Source organism: Silurus aristotelis (genome assembly GCF_946808225.1).
Source record: "Silurus aristotelis genome assembly, chromosome: 18".
Lineage (NCBI taxonomy): Eukaryota > Metazoa > Chordata > Actinopteri > Siluriformes > Siluridae > Silurus > Silurus aristotelis.
This window is the reverse complement of record NC_139591.1, coordinates 5,725,642-5,742,719: the sequence shown is the minus strand read 5'-3', so window position 1 is coordinate 5,742,719 and position 17,078 is coordinate 5,725,642. Positions and strand designations below refer to the sequence as shown.

At 40.2% G+C, this 17,078-nt stretch overlaps 1 protein-coding gene across 2 annotated transcripts in view; it reads left to right on the top strand.

Annotated features, from left to right (window-relative positions):
• Window positions 1-15,858, top strand: part of LOC310740949 (uncharacterized protein) — a 29,688-nt gene extending 13,830 nt beyond the window's left edge. Inside the window, exons 1-2 of one of the 2 annotated variants that reach the window (XM_083568227.1) lie at window positions 11,260-11,532; window positions 12,810-15,858. In XM_083568227.1, coding sequence (XP_083424353.1) covers window positions 12,864-14,711 — 1,848 coding nt within the window. In that variant the 5' untranslated portion in view covers window positions 11,260-11,532; window positions 12,810-12,863 and the 3' untranslated portion in view covers window positions 14,712-15,858. Of the gene's footprint in view, window positions 1-11,259; window positions 11,533-12,809 lie in introns of those variants that run through there. The other variant, XM_083568228.1, reaches the window with a different exon arrangement.
• Window positions 15,859-17,078: the final 1,220 nt, after the last annotated feature.

The window sequence follows — 17,078 nt, the reverse complement described above, 5'->3', positions numbered from 1 at the left end:
CCCCCCTTCTTTAATGACTTCTGCCGTCATCGCAAGGTCAGGTCCTGGCGCCTTGTTCTTTTTGAGACTTTTGATGGCTAGCTCTACTTCCCACAGTGCTATCGAGCCGATTTTGATGCCAGGTAGGTCAGGCGATGGTGTTGGGTGGTTTGCCGGGTCCGCAAATTTATTTCGGTTGTTAAGGAGGGTGTTAAAATATTTCCCCCACTCTTCAAGAATTTCTTTCTTAGATGTCGGTAACTTGTTGTCCATTTTTCTGACTTTGACGGGCTGCTTCGGCTTGTTGGAAATGTATCCGACGATTTTCCACACGTCTCCATATTTTCTCTTGGAAGCTGCAAGTTCAAGATCGCTGAGCTGAGCGTTAAGATGGTTCTTCTCATCCCGAGTAAGGAGAGTTGATGCAAACTTTTGCGCCGCGACCCACTTGGCCTTGTTTGTTTTTGTGGGTGACTGTTTGTATTTAGCCTTCGCATTCTCCTGTGCGTTGATCGCTTTGAGGGTTTGAACACTCACCCAGTTTGCAAGTTTTTGCTTTTGGCGTTTTCCAAGGATTTTGGTGCTCGATTCGATTAGCGCTGTTTCTAATGTGCAACTCTGAGTGACAGACGAAAGTTCGCGCTCACTATTTTATGATCCGAGCCAATGTCGATTGTGTTGTGTGACTGGCAGTTCTTTATTGAGTTCCACCATTTCTGATTGATCATGATGTAATCTAGTTGGAAGAAGTTGCCCTTAGGATCTTAATAAGTGGCAAGTCGGCATTTTCTCTTTTCAAAATGTAAATGCGCTGGTCGTAGGTTTGCAGCTTTGCACAAGTCAATTAGTCGTTGACCGTTGTCGTTTGACACATCGTGGTAGCAATTTGGGCCTACAATTCTTGGGTTTGTCTCGTGGCTGTCTTTGCCAATACGAGCGTTGAAGTCCCCGGCTACGATAAGGACTGTGTGGGGTGGAATTGATTTTAGGGTTTCATCCAGATCTTCATAGAAGCTGTCTTTTGCGTTTTCTTTAGAGCATTCTGTTGGAGCGTATGCAATAACAATGCAGACCCGTGGATTGCCCTGTAAGTGCATCGTGATTATCTGGTCTGATTTTCGCTCGACAGATAGCATGACATTTGTGATCTTTTTGCTAAAAAGGATGGCTACACCATGGCACTCCTTGGATGAATTTGTGTGCACAAGTGTGTAGTCGTCGACGGATTCGTAGTGCAGGTCTTCATTGGTGGTGAAGCGGTGTTCCTGGATGCCAAGAATGTCGATATTGTGCTTCTTGCAACCGGCTACAATTTGCTGCGGTTTGTGCTTGATGACTCGGCCTGTATTGGTGTTGGTGTCATTAGGAGTTCTGACATTGTATGTTCCAAATGTAAACTCTTTTGTGGTACGGCTACTGGAGGCAGGATCTGAAGCGTGGATTCGACTGGTGTCGCTTTCATGCTAAGAAGATTTCTTCTTTGCCTCGAGGAGACCGTGTGCAGGTTTTTCGGGTCGGATCCCGGATCTATGATAGTATTGTAATAAGACAGCAATGTAATAAGACAGCACGGGAATGCTAGCCCTCATGCTGAATTTAGTTTTTACCGTTTTAATGTCTCGGATTTACGTGACAGTATGGTCCCCATTACCCTATTGATCAAGATCTTCTGGTAGGCTATCCATTTAACTGTCTGCAGAGGTCCGGATCTTGTACTACGAGGAAGTACCGGACTTGACTTTACAAGCAGAGTAGCAGAGTGAAATAAAATGAAATGACCATCATATGGTTAGGGGTCTAATGGGTGGGAATGGGATGGGAAAGTAACAGTTCATGGGCCAGGTATGCTTGGTCTGAATTGTCTTCTTTCAGATAGGAATCTGAGGAGCGTGGGTTCTATTAAACAGGTCAGAGAGATTTTTATTTTATTTGCTGCTTAGAGTGGATGTCCTTGATAGCAGGAAAACTCAGTGATATACTGGGCAGCCTTCAAACGTGTTGCATTGCTTTTCTGTCCGAGAAGGGGCATTACATTTACAATTATGGCGTTCGTGACCTTCGGCAGGCCCACTTATCGAGAGCGGCTTACATTTATCTCCAAGCAGTTGAGGGTTAAAGGCTTATGCTGTTCTGATCTGAAGTCCATTGTCTTGAGCACTGAAACACCAGGCACGGTTTCTGTACCAGACAGCAATGCTACAGATCGGGATGTTTTATATGATGCAGCTGTACAGTTCTGAGATGGGAGTGCCCATCTCAGACGTCTTTAGTTTTCTAGGGAAGCAGGAGTGCTTCTGTGCCTTCTTCACTAATGACGAGGTGTTGAGGGATAATGAGTAGTTACCGGTGATGTGCACTCCCAGTATTTTTTTACGTTGCTCATTGTTTTTACTGTCAAACCACCAATGGGTAGAGGGGTGTGAGCTACTCACTTCCTCTCATCGTTGTTAGTGATGAACAGTGGTGTCATCAGCAAGTGTACTGATTGGATTGCTGTAATGTTTGGCTGAACAGTTGTGGGCGAGCGTTGTGTACAGCATTAGTAGGCCCAAAAATAGTTTTAATGAAGATAGCTGTAGTTTAGTGGTACGCACAGGCTAATAAGTAACGTGTTAACATAAAACGTTTCTTGTTAAAACTAGTACTAAACCAGAAATCGTTTTTTTCATACTGCAGTGCACTGGGTATTAGACAAGGTATGTAGCTATAAAAAATTATTTAAGTACACTACCTGTTAAAGAATTGTGGACACACAGCTTTTCAAAACATTTCTAATATTATTTATTTTATTTGTTTTATTTGTTTGTATTTATAAATAACCATTCCATCATTTATTTGCAGTAATTAACAGGGTTATGCTTAAAGGAAACAATATTATGTATGCGATTAATCCATATATTCATCAGCAAATCTCTCTGAAATCCTCACAATGCTGTACACACTCATCTTGGGTTTGTGGACACAGTGAGAATCACCTGGACACTCCTGTCTCAGCAGCTGTCAGTCTATAAATATTTGACATGACATTGGAAATGGGGTCCTTCACTTCTTCATGTAGATGCCACTCTCTTAGGTATATTGGTTTATTAACATTGTGTCTGCTGCAAATGAGACAAATGTTGAGTAGGTCAACCAATCCAAAGCAGACAACTTTAGTGAAAAAGCCTTGCATGTGAGGTCTAGGTGCAAGTTGATGACCCACTCTGAACATTTCTTTGAAGCTGTAGCAGACATCATGGAACTACCACTGCAGTTGCAGGTAGCAGTTCTAGCAACCTCACTAGGAGCCACTAGTATCAATAGCTGTGTTTGTAAACCTACCCCAAAGGGCAATGTAATTCTTTCACTGTCTGGATGTAATGCTTCATCTGGTGATACCACCAGTAACATAATACAAGCACCAATGGCATACATGTGGCCCAAGCCAGTTTGCTCCTAACCCCTAATGTTAACTAATGCTTATGATGACATCTTTTATTTTTGGCGCAGGGAACTTCCTCCTAATTAGTGCTGCACAAAAGAATGTATTCGCTGCTCTGGGCTGCATGTCAGTATCCAGTTCTATCTGCCCCACCATTTTAAGAATGGCTGCCAAGAAAGCATGCTAACTGGTAGAGGCTGGAAAAATAATCCAGATGCAGCCAAAGGCATTACATCCTTGTGTTCATAGGATATTTTATATATTATATATATATATATATATATATATATATATATATATATATATATATATATATATATATATATATATATATATATATATATATATATATAATATAACACAGGACATTGTGTACTTTATGTACTTTAATTTGAAAATTATTGAGTTCAGGTGAGCCATCTTTGATGCCAGGTTGTAGTTATGTTTTGAGGGTCCTTCAAAAAGCTTTCAGGACTTCTTAATCTGCACATTAGTCATTAGACATGGGCCATTGCCTTTTGCAAGTTTAGTCTGTGGTGTTTGGGACAGCTTTAACTCTAAATGTTTGCCTTATTCTGCCAGCTAAAACACGATCCATACAGGGAATGTCTGAACCCAAGATTCTTTAAATAGAGAGGCCTCTTAGATTCTCTCAGAAATAAAGATGGGTAGAGGTTTTCCAATCTGTGAAAAATAGTCTACAAATTATTGAAAAAATTCGGAATAATGTTTCTCAACATCAAATTGTGAACACATTGAATATTTCTTCATCTAGAGTACATCATGTCTCTGTGTGAAGGGACACGGTTGAAAAACAGTATTGGATGCCTGTGATCTTCAGGCCCTCAGGCGGCACCTCCAGAAATCATTGTCTGTGAAAACAGTTTTCTGTGACATTCACAAATGCAGATTAAAGCTCTATTATGCAAAGAAGTGGTAGCTCAGTGGATAAGATGTTGGGCTACTAGATCAGAAGGTCATGAGATGAATTCCCAGCACCACAAGCTGCCACTGCCTGGCCCTTAAGCAAGACCCTTAGGCCTCAATTGCTTAGCTGTATAACTAAGATAGCTGTATATCGCTCTCGATAAAGGCATCTGCCAAATGCCATAAATGTAAAGAACAAGCCATATGTGAAGAGAATCCAGAAATGCTGCATCTTCTCTGTGCCAAAACATATTTAAAATAGACTGAGGAAAAGTGAAAAAACTATTTTGTTGTCAAATGTTTTTGAGAACCATGGACAGTGCCTTCTCCAAACTAAAAATAAGAGGGACGATCCATCTTGTTATCAGCAATCCATTCCTATTTTAGCGAAGCAAAGCTGAACTACGTACTACATCTTTTACAGCAACATGGTTTTGAAGTAGAGGAGTCCAGGTGCTGAACTGGCCTGTTTGCAGTTCAGCCCCGTCACAAATTTAAAACATTTGGCACATCATGAAATGAAAAATACAACAAAAAATACCCAGGATTGCTAAGCAGCTAGAATCATGCATCATGAATATTCTCTCCCAACACTCCAGCAACTAGTCTCCTCAGTTCCCACATGTATTCAGACTTTTATTAAAAGAAGAAAGTATTCTATAAAGTGGTAAACATGGTCCTGTCCCAAATTTCTTGTCTAGTGGCCTTTAAATTTAAAATGATTTTTTTAAATTGATTTAGTACATGTACTCAGTTTAAACATTTGATATGCAATGATATTGATATATGATATTAAGATTCACAAATCATTACATGATAGCCAGGGACCCTGCTTGTTGGACATCTAAGGGAAGTTCTTTCCACCACCCCGGTGCCAGAACAGAGAAAAGCCTTGAAGTATACTTACCCCCCCACCTGAGAGAAGGTGGTACCAGTTGAGCACTTACTAACTGAACAACAGCATTATGTCTGCTGTTGAGCAATTTGCTGACGGCACAAATGACCTGAGTGTACAAGGCACACCATGGCATGATTTGATGGATTAAATCAGGCAGTGGTAATTAAACGATTAATAGTACTTAGCTCAAGTCAGTTCATCTCCTGTGTTGGGTCCCATGGGGCTGGCCATCATTGGGAAATTACACAGACGTTATCTCTAACCCTTGCCTACACATGCAAACAATCCGCATATACTGTAGGAGGAAGTCACTTCACACATACTGACGCAGATCTCACGAGCTCAGAGATAAAGTAAGAGCAGTCTGAATATGGTATATGGTGCTTCTCGTTTGAGTACTGGCAAAATAAGGTCTAAGTAAAAGAAGAGAGGAGTGCATGAAATGATTCATGGAACATAGAACATATCTGCATTTTTTAATACTGTATGTCAATGCTTTTAACAATGACTATAATCAGCAATCTTCATACACACCGACTTGAGGCCAATGTCCTGAGAGCTCTGTGGCCGTTTCCTGCTTCTCATGTTATAGGTTTTTGGAATTTGGTTAAGGTTTCACTGTGAACATAAAAGTGATGAGAGGCTTACACATCTTTCTGCTCTCCAGGCGAACGTGACTCTACGTTGTATGTTTCTATTTTTTCCACGGGTCATACTAGCACATACTCACCCATCGTCTCCATTCATCTTCTATACTTTTCCCCCTCTCTCACCCAGTGAGTATGTGCGTGTTTGTCTGCCTGCGTATGTCTCTCTTTCTCTTGCTTTCCCAACCACACACACACACACACACACACACACACACACACACACACACACACACACACACACACACACACGCACACTTGTCTAAATATCCTTGTGAAAACCTTACTTTCTCATAATTATTAATGATCTGCCTCAACATAAAACCTATCCTCACTAACCACAAAGAATCATTTCGATTTTTGTTGTTGTTTTTTAAAATTTTGGCTTAAACATTTTATATATATATATATATATATATATATATATATATATATATATATATATATATATATATATATATATAAATAATAATAATAATAATATTAATAATAATGATTGGGGTGGGGGTAGAGGCCAAAACTGTTAAATATTCTTTTGCTTGTGGGGACATTTGGTCCCCACTGTGTTATGACAACACCCTCGTCTCTCTCTCTCTCTCTCTCTCTCTCTCTCTCTCTCTCTCTCTCTCTCTCTTTCTCTCTCTCTCTCTCTCACACACACACACACACACACACTCTCATAATTCGTTCCCCTCCCTCCCTTTTGGTTGGAGCAGAGAGACTTGTAGCCTTGTGGGTGTCTTGGATGAGTCACATCGGCAAATTACCCAGTTTAAAGCATTTCTCAAATGACTTCCCGTCCAGTCGCGCTGATCACCGATAACAGTTTTCATTTCTGCAAGGAGTTTTGAAGGACACTTGTGAGCGTCCGTGTCTTGTCACGCATGCACTCCTTGCGGAGTTGACGTGAGCACGCTTGAAGCGATTTCGAGTGTAAACACGTCGACAATGTTCGAAAGCTTTTTGATAAGAAAGAGCAGATTTTTTTATTTATTAATTTTTTATTTTTGCAGGCTGGAGCAAATCTAAGCTCTAAACACATTCCTGCTGACTTGTTTGTCTCCTTAAAAGGGAATACCAACAAGTGTTTTCATGCATTATTAATATATTAAATTAATCATTCATTTACTTATTTACCCTGTCATGTGATTTCACATAAACGTCAACCCAAGGGGACCTTTTACTCTAAGATCATTGACGTTTTCAAAGAGACCTTTCAAATATACATCCCATGATTCCTGATTTAAACGAGAACCTGGCAACGTCTCATGAGAGTAGATCAGAAAAATATAGCTTAAACGCACGACGCCATAGCGCCCTCTACCGGACATGACGTGAAATAACAGGCACGCTTCAGATCCCCCCAGAAATGAAAAGAACAACAAATGCAATTAGCTTTGAAACCGGTGTCTGGAGCGAAGTGCAAGTTCAAGAACATGTACTATAAAATATATATATTCTGATAACAGAGGACGTAAATACTAACTTTTAATAAGTCATAAGATATTGAACATCCTCTCTAATACTATTAAGATATGTCTCTAAATACGAATAAATTTAAATTTAAAGTTTTAATTTATTAGGAACAAAAACAAATATAATAAAAACTCCCGTTTGAACTGATATTTAAAAATTTGGGGTCTCGATGCATAGTCGTCATGTGGCTATAAAAAAGGGTCATAATTGCTGTGTATTATTTATACACATAAACACTTTTCACGTTTAACTTTTAGGTTACACTGATTTCAACCAGTATGTATTAATGGTTGCCAAATGCTTTTAAATTAAAAATACACACACACACACACACACACACACACACACACACACACACACACACACACACACACACACACATATATTTGTTTTACTATATACTGTATATATATATATATATATATATATATATATATATATATATATATATATATATATATATATATATATATATATATAGTAAAACAAATATAGTAAAACGAAACATTAAGAAATAAAATAGAATTAAAATGAAAGGTGGAGGAGAAAAAGCGAATTTATTCTCTTCTGTGAAGGATATTATCGAGAAATTCAATTTGTTTAATGTGTAGTATTCAATTTCGAAATGTTATAAATTGATTGCATATCTATTTTGACCTATATCTATATATAAAACATAGATAGATAGATAGATAGATAGATAGATAGATAGATAGATAGATAGATAGATAGATAGATAGATAGATAGATAGATAGATAGATAATGTGTAAATAGTGCAAACAGATATACATATATATTTATTTTAACCAGCTGTGACTGCACAGCTGCATAAAGCCTTAAGTGCATTAATTAACCGCAGGGTTCTCCGTTTATTTATTCGTTTGTATGGACCTTAATTACTTTCCCCCTCTTTTCCCCCCCTCTTTCCCCACTCTTCTTCTTTTTTTTGCGGCTCGTCATTAATCAGACATCGACAGATTTAAATCGCGCTTTATCTAAAATCTTGGCCAAAAAACGCAAAATGCTGATCTCTCTCTCTCTCTCTCTCTCTCTCTCTCTCTCTCTCTCTCTCTCTCTCTCCTCCTTTTCCCCCGCGTGAGAGAAAAGGTGATTGATCCTGGGGAACCGACGGCTCTTACTGATATGAAGCGGTTCATTAACCCCGAATACAAAGCCCGAGCTGCCCGCCGTGTAATCTCTCACAGGCGCCTCCGTCTCTCCGTCTCTCCGGCGCGTTTTTTTTATTTCGGAATAAATGCGAACGTGCCGGATTTAACGCGTGTCAAAGCCGCGCGCAAAGATCAGCCCACCTTTCCAGTATACCATATAATATGCACAAGAAATATATGGGAAATATCTTTTACAACCTTGTAAAATTAGTTTGCCCCTTTTTTTATTTTCTTTTTTTTAATCCCTACCATCTCGTATAATCTCCCTCTCTCTTTCTCTCTTTCTCTCATAGTGGCAGTAAAATATGCCAATCTCAAGCTGACGTGCAAAAACAAAATCTCGGTGCACACACACAGATTTACAAGGCAAAACCCTATTATTTCACACCAAACGTTACACCCAAAACGGTTCTATTACAGAATATAGTTTCATTGTGCTTCTTTTTGTGCAGATGTCTAAGAGAACGTGAAATGGCGACGAAACATCTAATGCCCCGAATCAGCCCGGGAACTGGGCAAAAAAAAAAAGAAAAAAAATTGCTCTGTGCATCTTTCAGCGCTCTTAATAACATCCAAACTAAAGCAGACACCGGACACGTTTTCACGCACCGATTTGAGTTCCCATTTGCCATAACGCGCAAGAATCGCGATAGACGCGCCGGTTATTGTTCGCGTTTTGGGGGATATTTAGACGTCTCCGGCGATGACGCGGGGGCGCGCGCGGTGCCCTTGTTAATACGTGGCAGGCTAGCTTATTCGAGGCCACGTGGCGCACAAAGCTACCTTCCTGTCCGACATGTTTTTCCGCGGCTCAGAGCTCGCCTTAGGGGGAATGGGTGTTTGTTTTTTTTTTTGTCTTCACCGGAACCGGCAATAAAATCACATTTGGTGGGTTCAGGCGACCCCCCACTCCGCGCGTGGGCGCTGGATTCGGGTTCCACATCATTACGCCTGAGCCGCAGCGGAGGAGCATCTGAAACATACGAGGACCTTTTTTCTTTTTTCTTTTTTAGAGCCATACTTTTTTTTTTTCGTTCTCTTCGCGTGGGAGTAGAAATGATTTTATTCATAAGGGGGGCATGTTATGCCACTTCCATTAAGCGCCTTTTGTACTTTGATGCATTAACAACTGATAAGCATTTTTTTTTTTTTTATAATTGCGGGCAATATGTCTAAGGGAAAATAGAAAAAAAGAAGAAAAAAGGAGTGTATGGATTAAATGCATACAAAGAATGTTAATAATTAGTAGTGAAAGTAATGACAGTGATGATAAACATAAAAATGATGGTGATGATGGTGATAGTGAATAAAGTCAGTTGTGTTAAGTAAAACACTGAGAATTTCTCTACTATTTGGGTACGTGATAACCCGAAACACACACACACACACACACACACACACACTATTCTGCTGGTAGAGGGTCTGGAGTGGTGGTGAGTCAGCGCGGGGGATGGAAAGCGCATAGTTGAAGGGCCGTCACTGGTCTAATGCTGAGTGGCAGTCGATAATGCCAAGGCGGATCACACTCTGCCCTCTGCCCCCTAACCGATGACAACCCAGGTAGAAACACAAGAGCGTTACTCCGTTTTGTGGTGATAGTATATGGATTTAGAGTCCAACATCGTGCTTAAAAAAAAAAAGGTGTCCAATGAGATTTTTGGAAGTGTTTAAAGCGTGTCAAGATATACCCGTTTGACCGAAGGCCCTCATTGTATCACAGTGTTGATTAGCATTTTTCAAGATCTTGCCATGACGCATGGAGCATTTTTAGAAAAGTGCAGAAAATTCGATTTCTTTTTGTTTGGCACTGTGTGCAGGCTACTTTCAATGGGACTCGGGGGACTTTAGTATGCGCAGTGCGACTAATTCAATTACACGAATTATAAACTGGGTTTGGCGGGTTTGGACTGGGTCAGGACACGTGCCTGAGTGTTTGTTCAATTGTTGGGTTAAATAACGAGAATGAACATCCGTCTGGGTAAAAAGTCTGCTGCATCGCATCTTCAGATTAAATCCTGGATTGCATGCCGATGCGGCCTATTCTTAGAGACACGTGCATGTAAAAACATAATAATTGAATCCAAAAAATGCACTTAATTTCCGCAAATCACAGCCTCTTAATGGGGACAGAATGAGAGGATGACGCGCGAGGCAGATGGATGAAAGTCGGCGACGGGCGCAGGGAGACAAAGACTGGCAAATTGGAGGTGCTCGGGAAATGGAGCGGAAATGGAGCGGCGGAGCGGAAGCCGCGTGCGTCACGGCGGCCTCAGCCGTCTGGCTTCGGTCCAGGTCCGATTATCGGGCCACTCAGTCCCTACACATTTTTACACCAAAGACGGGGGGGAAAAGTGGTGCTTTGTGATGGGAATACCGAAATCTTGATCCAGAAGACCGGCGTGTATGCACCATATAGAAGTTTGACTTCTCCAATTATCTTCCCAATTAAAATACGCACAATTGATCTTCATTCTTCGCGTCACTTAATGAATAAAAGGGATTGGAGAGCTCGCTAAATGCGTGAATATGTTTCTGATTTCCAAGCACGGTGCTCTCCGTATTGCTTTTTTTTTTAATGGAGGGAGTCGCTTCATTCATGCTGTTTCCGTTCATTCATCAGAGCAGCGTAACGAAACCCTGCGAGTTCAAACGAGACACGAAATTCTTATCAATGAAGCGAGTGACGTCAAAGGCGGCGCGCGATGACTCGTCAGTCACGTGGCCCCACGCGCCCGTACTTATCGGCGCTGAGCTGTCCGTGGTCCTGGTGGAAAAAAATATCGCGCACCACACGGACGTGCAGCAAAAACCAAACAGCAGCTTTCACGTGTGAGCACAGGAGTGTGTCAACTGTGAACAAATATCAGTCTGGGCCTGGAAAAGAAAGTTTTTTTTATCCTTTTTTTAAATCTTAGTTTTCGAATTAAATACGGACCGATATCTTCTAGCTTCAGTAGGAAGAAAAGAGAAGACACGGGAGCGCTTTTGAGTTGCAGCTGAATTTTGAGTCGCAGGTGAGTCGCGTTTCTAAGCTTGTTTTTTTGGAATGCACATTATTTGGAATAAAGAGTCTAACATAAGTATGGGAATGCGAATCAGGAAGCGCGCAATGATCTAACTGGAAACCTTCAAGAAAAGAGCTCTACAAGGCACGGATTTGACAGAAAAACGACAGAAATAGTGAATATATTTAACAAATTTTCCCTTTTAGATAAGACAGAATAATACGGTTTCAATAATTTATTCTGATAAGAAATTATGATAAGTACCCTAGCTTCAGCAGTAAGTCATATTTTTTCAAGTATGTCCATAAAAAACCCGAAATAAACTAAGCAGGTTCCTTATATGCACTTATCTGCAATAATGATGACTACGATTGAATACTAATTATTATTAAATACTGATTATGATCACATACTAATTATATGATTAAATCGTACATATCAGCTCCACATCTCCCGCATCAGCATATAGACCATTTATGTGCGAAAAGTTACATTCTGGCTGAGAAACAATCTTTTGTTAAAAGCAAAGAAATTGTTATATGTCTATTATATGTTTTACGGTTTTGCTGTAGTGTAGTCAGTCTGTGGATTTCATGAATCAACAAACAAAGACCACCATGGGAATGTGAATGAGTCGGGATTTTTTGCGCTGGTACACTAGGTAAAAAAAAAAAAAGATCGAATCTAATCTAATTCAAATCTAATATATTTCTTATATAAATTTAATATAGTTGTGTTTTTAATAATTCAAATAGAGGATCAATATTTAAAAAGATTAAACCATTCTATCTATCTATCTATCTATCTATCTATCTATCTATCTATCTATCTATCTATCTATCTATCTATCTATCTATCTCTCTCTCTCTCTCTCTCTCTCTCTCTCTCTCTCTCTCTCTCTCTCTATATATATATATATATATATATATATATATATATATATATATATATATATATATATATATATATATATAAAAAGAGAGAGAGAGAGAGAGAGAGAGAGAGAGAGAGAATGAGAGAGAGAGAGAGAGAGAGAGAGAGAGAGAGAGAGAGATAGAGAGAGAGATGTTCATGGAACTGTTGCTTTTCATCATATAAACCAATTAAATTATCATTAAATTATGATTTTATGGGAAAAAAGTGCTGATGTTAGTAATATGGTGTTGACAAAAGCTTTGGTCTGGAAATGTATTATATAGAGTGTAATGTGTCATGCGTCAAAAAAAAAATGTTGCATAAATTCACCAGTATTGACTCATTTTGTTTTTTTTGTTTGTCTTTATAAGGTGCTCAACCCTGTCCCCTCTCCCCCAGCCCCATCTGGTCTGCTCTGCAAGGACATGACCTGCTGCCATTCTCCCTCCTCTACTCTCATTTTAGTCCTGCTCAGCATTGCTCCACAGCTACCTGCTGCTGCCCCACTGCTTACTGAAAGCCCTCCTACGGGCACCAGCAATGGAACACTTTGGCTGGTGGACCCAGAACCAGCCACAGCAGCTGGAGCAGTCAGGACGCACAGGAAAGTGGAAGGCATCCTCCAGACTCCTCTGGGACAGGAACGCTTTGCAGACATAGACTCTGCCAGGGCACTGGTGTCTGTCTTGTTAGAGGCTCTTGATCATCCTTATAAAGATGAGAAGGGAAATTTAGTAGAGACAGAGGAGTACATAAAGAAGGATCCATGGAAAGAGCTGGAGATGTGGAGGAATAAGGAGGACCACAGAAACCCTGAGGAAGGCATGGGTGTGGAGGAGAATATAGAGATACCAGTGTTGGGAGTGACTGAGGTGATGCAAGGAGTAGAGAAAGGAGGAGAAGAAAAGGTAGGATTAAAAGACACATGGGTTTCTGATGAGGAAAACCAGAATGTTAACGGCAAAAACAAGTTTGAGGAGAAGGAAGGGCTTTTGCAGAGTTTGCTCAGACAGAAAGCAGAGGTCCCATCCCAAATTGTCACCTCACTTCAACGCAAAACTCGGGGCTATTTTCAAAACATTGACCTTGGTCTCCAGGACAATGAGATCCTCCCACCTCTGAAAGGCTACAAAGCTTATAACCAGCAGCTTGCCTTGGCCAGCAAGAAGCTTAAGTGGCAGGAAGAGAGAGAGAGAAACCCTTCACAGCTTGACAGAAACTTCATGGATGATTTTGATTTCATAGAAGAGGAGGAGGAGGTGCTTCCACGTGAAGAAGAAGAGGCAAGGGCACGTGCGGAGCAGGAGGAGGTGCGGAAACAGGAGGCAGAGGCACAAGAGGCACGGGAGGAAGAACAGAGACTTGCAGACATTGCCTCTGACATGCTTCTGGAATACATGGGGAGGAAGCAAAAATCAGCTTCCTACATGAAAGACAGGAAGAACGCTTTATTGCTCAACAACGTGGCTGAGGACAAGCGGTCTAACGAAGTGGAGGACAGTGATGATGATGAAATGGACCCAGAGACAATTGACAAGCTGATCGAAATCTCTAGTAAACTGCACTTACCTGCTGATGATGTAGTTGAGATTATAACAGATGTGGAGGAGAAAAAGAAGAGGAAGGACCCACCACCAAACAATGCCCCCCGTTTCAGGCCTTTAGTCCCACTGAAAGCCAAACAGAGGGCTCCTATTTATCAATACCCTAAATCCCCAAAGAAAGCCTCTTACAAGATAAACCCCTATAAAAAGTGGTACAAGGAGAAAAGCAAACCCAAGTTTAACAAGCAGGACTACTGGTTTAAGCCAGAGAAGCAGCTATTAGCATATCCTTCCTTTCCCTACTATCAGAAGCCATATCGAGCCTATTACCCTGTCTATTTTCCATCTCCTAAACCACGTTTTTACACAAAGCCTGCACTCTCCTTTGACTACAACTTTGGAGACCCTTTAAGTTATGGCTTCAAGCCTCCAAAACGTAGGTACAAAGACAGAGCCAAGGGGAGGGAGCGAAATCGGGTGCAAGGGGCACGTCGGCCTCAAAACGTCTACCCTTTAGCAGATACAGTCATTTCTAACTACATCCTTCCTCATCCCCGAACTTACCAGATGCTCCCAGTGCCCAAAGCCCGCTCTCCTCCTAGTGCAGTGGCACCTGGCTATTACTACCACCCAGACTATGCGTATGATGAGCCAGAGCCTGTGCCAGAAAGTGACGATGAGCTGGAGAACTTCATTGAGAAGATTTACTACAATCGCAGGCTGTTCTAGATAGTTCTCTATCTGTGGGGAAGACCTGTGATAAAACCATAGCGATGATAAAAGAGTGAGGAGAACAAAGAAAAAAATAATCAGAGTCAGTGAGGGAGTGAGGTTAAGGGCTGAGGAAAGACTAATTCTATGTTACTTCTCCACTCTTGTTTTTTTTTTTTTTTTTAACATTCCAGGTTAGGTCAGAAAAGCGATGTTAATGAGGTACTGGACCCTCTATGTGTGTTTGCATTCTGTTCCTCTCGCAGTTTACATTTTCATTTGGTGAGAGAACTTACGGGTGAATTTGACAGGTTTCATTCAGGTATGGTTTAACTCTTGCATGTCAAAACATTTTAGGTGCCAATTGCAAGAGACCCATGTTTACACAAAGATTACTTTTGATGCTTGATTAATCGATGTGATTAAAAAAAGGGTCTCAGCTTGGGACTGAATTCTTGAGTCACTAGTGAAATTATTACTGACCCATCTTTTTCATAGGCCATGTTTAGTTTTTATCACCTTTTTTGTTTTGTCTTAATATGGCTCTATTTAATGTGCATGCAGGTCTTGCACCCTTAAAAAAAAACTTTACGTAAAACAAAAACAAATATCTACCACAAACTTGAAAGCAAATCTTCCATTCTGTTTAAATAAATGCAAAACGAAAGGTGTCTTTAATGGATGGATGTCCTGTGATGGTAGTCTTTCAGTATTCTTTCACCTTGCCAATGATTTTTCTCTATGCCTCACGTAAACATTTTTTAAAAACGCCTTTATTACTATTTATGGGTTGCCTCTAGCATTCTATCAACACTTTGTATCTTTGTCTTGAGGGTCAGAAGAAAGCTGTATATATTATGTCTACTCAAAAGAAGTTTTAAAACACTTGAAAAGTCTTGGGAAATGACCTGAGGTTGAAACGTCTGCACGTCTATCTGTATTTGCATCTTTAAAAAAAATGAAAAAAAAAAAATATATGAGGGAACATGCCTCTTTGAAAAACTGTGGTATTTTAAAATAAATATACAAAAAAAACCCTAAGAAATAAATCTTTAATTGTTTCCACAAGTGAATCAAAGTCTTGTGAAAGGAAATTGTTGTTGATGTCACCTTCCAGATTGTAAGTTGTACAGTGTGAAATAAACAAGTGTGTGCAATGTGTAAATAACAGCATGTTGATTACTAGTTTTGCTATATGAAAAAAGAAAGAATAAAAGCCACTATTTTATTAAAGATCGCTTTTTTAAACTGACTTATTGGGGGAGCGTTTGATTAGTCATCCAGGATAATGTGCCATTTAAGGCTTTCAAGTGCACTGTTTCATTTTACATTTGACAAAAAGTGTACTTTGACTAGCAGATTGTACAGTGTAGCTTTGTTCCTTTTTTCACCTGCCTGTAACGTTGACAATATAAAAAGGTTGCAATTGTCGCCTAAAGTCTGGTAAGATGCATTTATCAGCTGACGGACGTGATCGAAATCCGTGTGCAAAAAGGAGCCATAGAAAATTATAAGCCTCAAACAAAGACATGAAATATGAACAAAACAAGTGCTCTATATTAAAAGCCTTGTGGAAAAGATAAAGATACAATTAATTCAGTCAAGCATTTCGGACAATAGACTGATCAGAAGATTAAGGTTTTCCACATTCTCGCTTTTGCAGATGCACGGATATATGCAAGACTATGTAGTAAACCCGCTACGACGTTATAAAATCGCATCTCATTGAAAAATAAACCTCCATTTTCTTCAGCCAATTGACTATGATGGCATTCAATGAAACGAGGAGACATGAAGGAGTATATATGAAAGAGTCATTCACAATAGTAGAGAGAGAGAGACTGGAATGTAAAAAGGCTATTGATGTGACAGGAATAACTATAGAGACACAATGAAACCAAGGAAGGGGGGTGCAGAGGGAAAAAGAGAGAAAGAGAGAGAGAGAGAGAGAGAGAGAGAGAGAGAGAGAGAGAGAGAGAGAGAGAAAAAGAAAGATGGAGAGAGAGAATAAGAGAGAGGGGGAAAGAGGGAGAGAGAGGGAGCTGCAGTGATTAATGAGTCACATGATTGACGGGTGAGTCATCTACTGCCATGCACCACTGCAGAACCTCAAGCATTAAGATTTATACTCATACACTGGACACAAACACCTGCACATGCACTTACCCTTTCTAGATAAAGTAGCCGTTGCCCTAAGGTAGGACCTCATTAGCGTATGGCAACACACATTTACTCATACATCCAAACAAACACACGGCGTTTTCGCACATTCGCAGCCTTGCAGGACTCGAAATCCAATTCTGGTATGATTGTTCTCTATTTAAATGCAGATGAAATACCACCAAAGAATCCTTTTGACCTCTGAATGGACACAGTTTGTGCAAA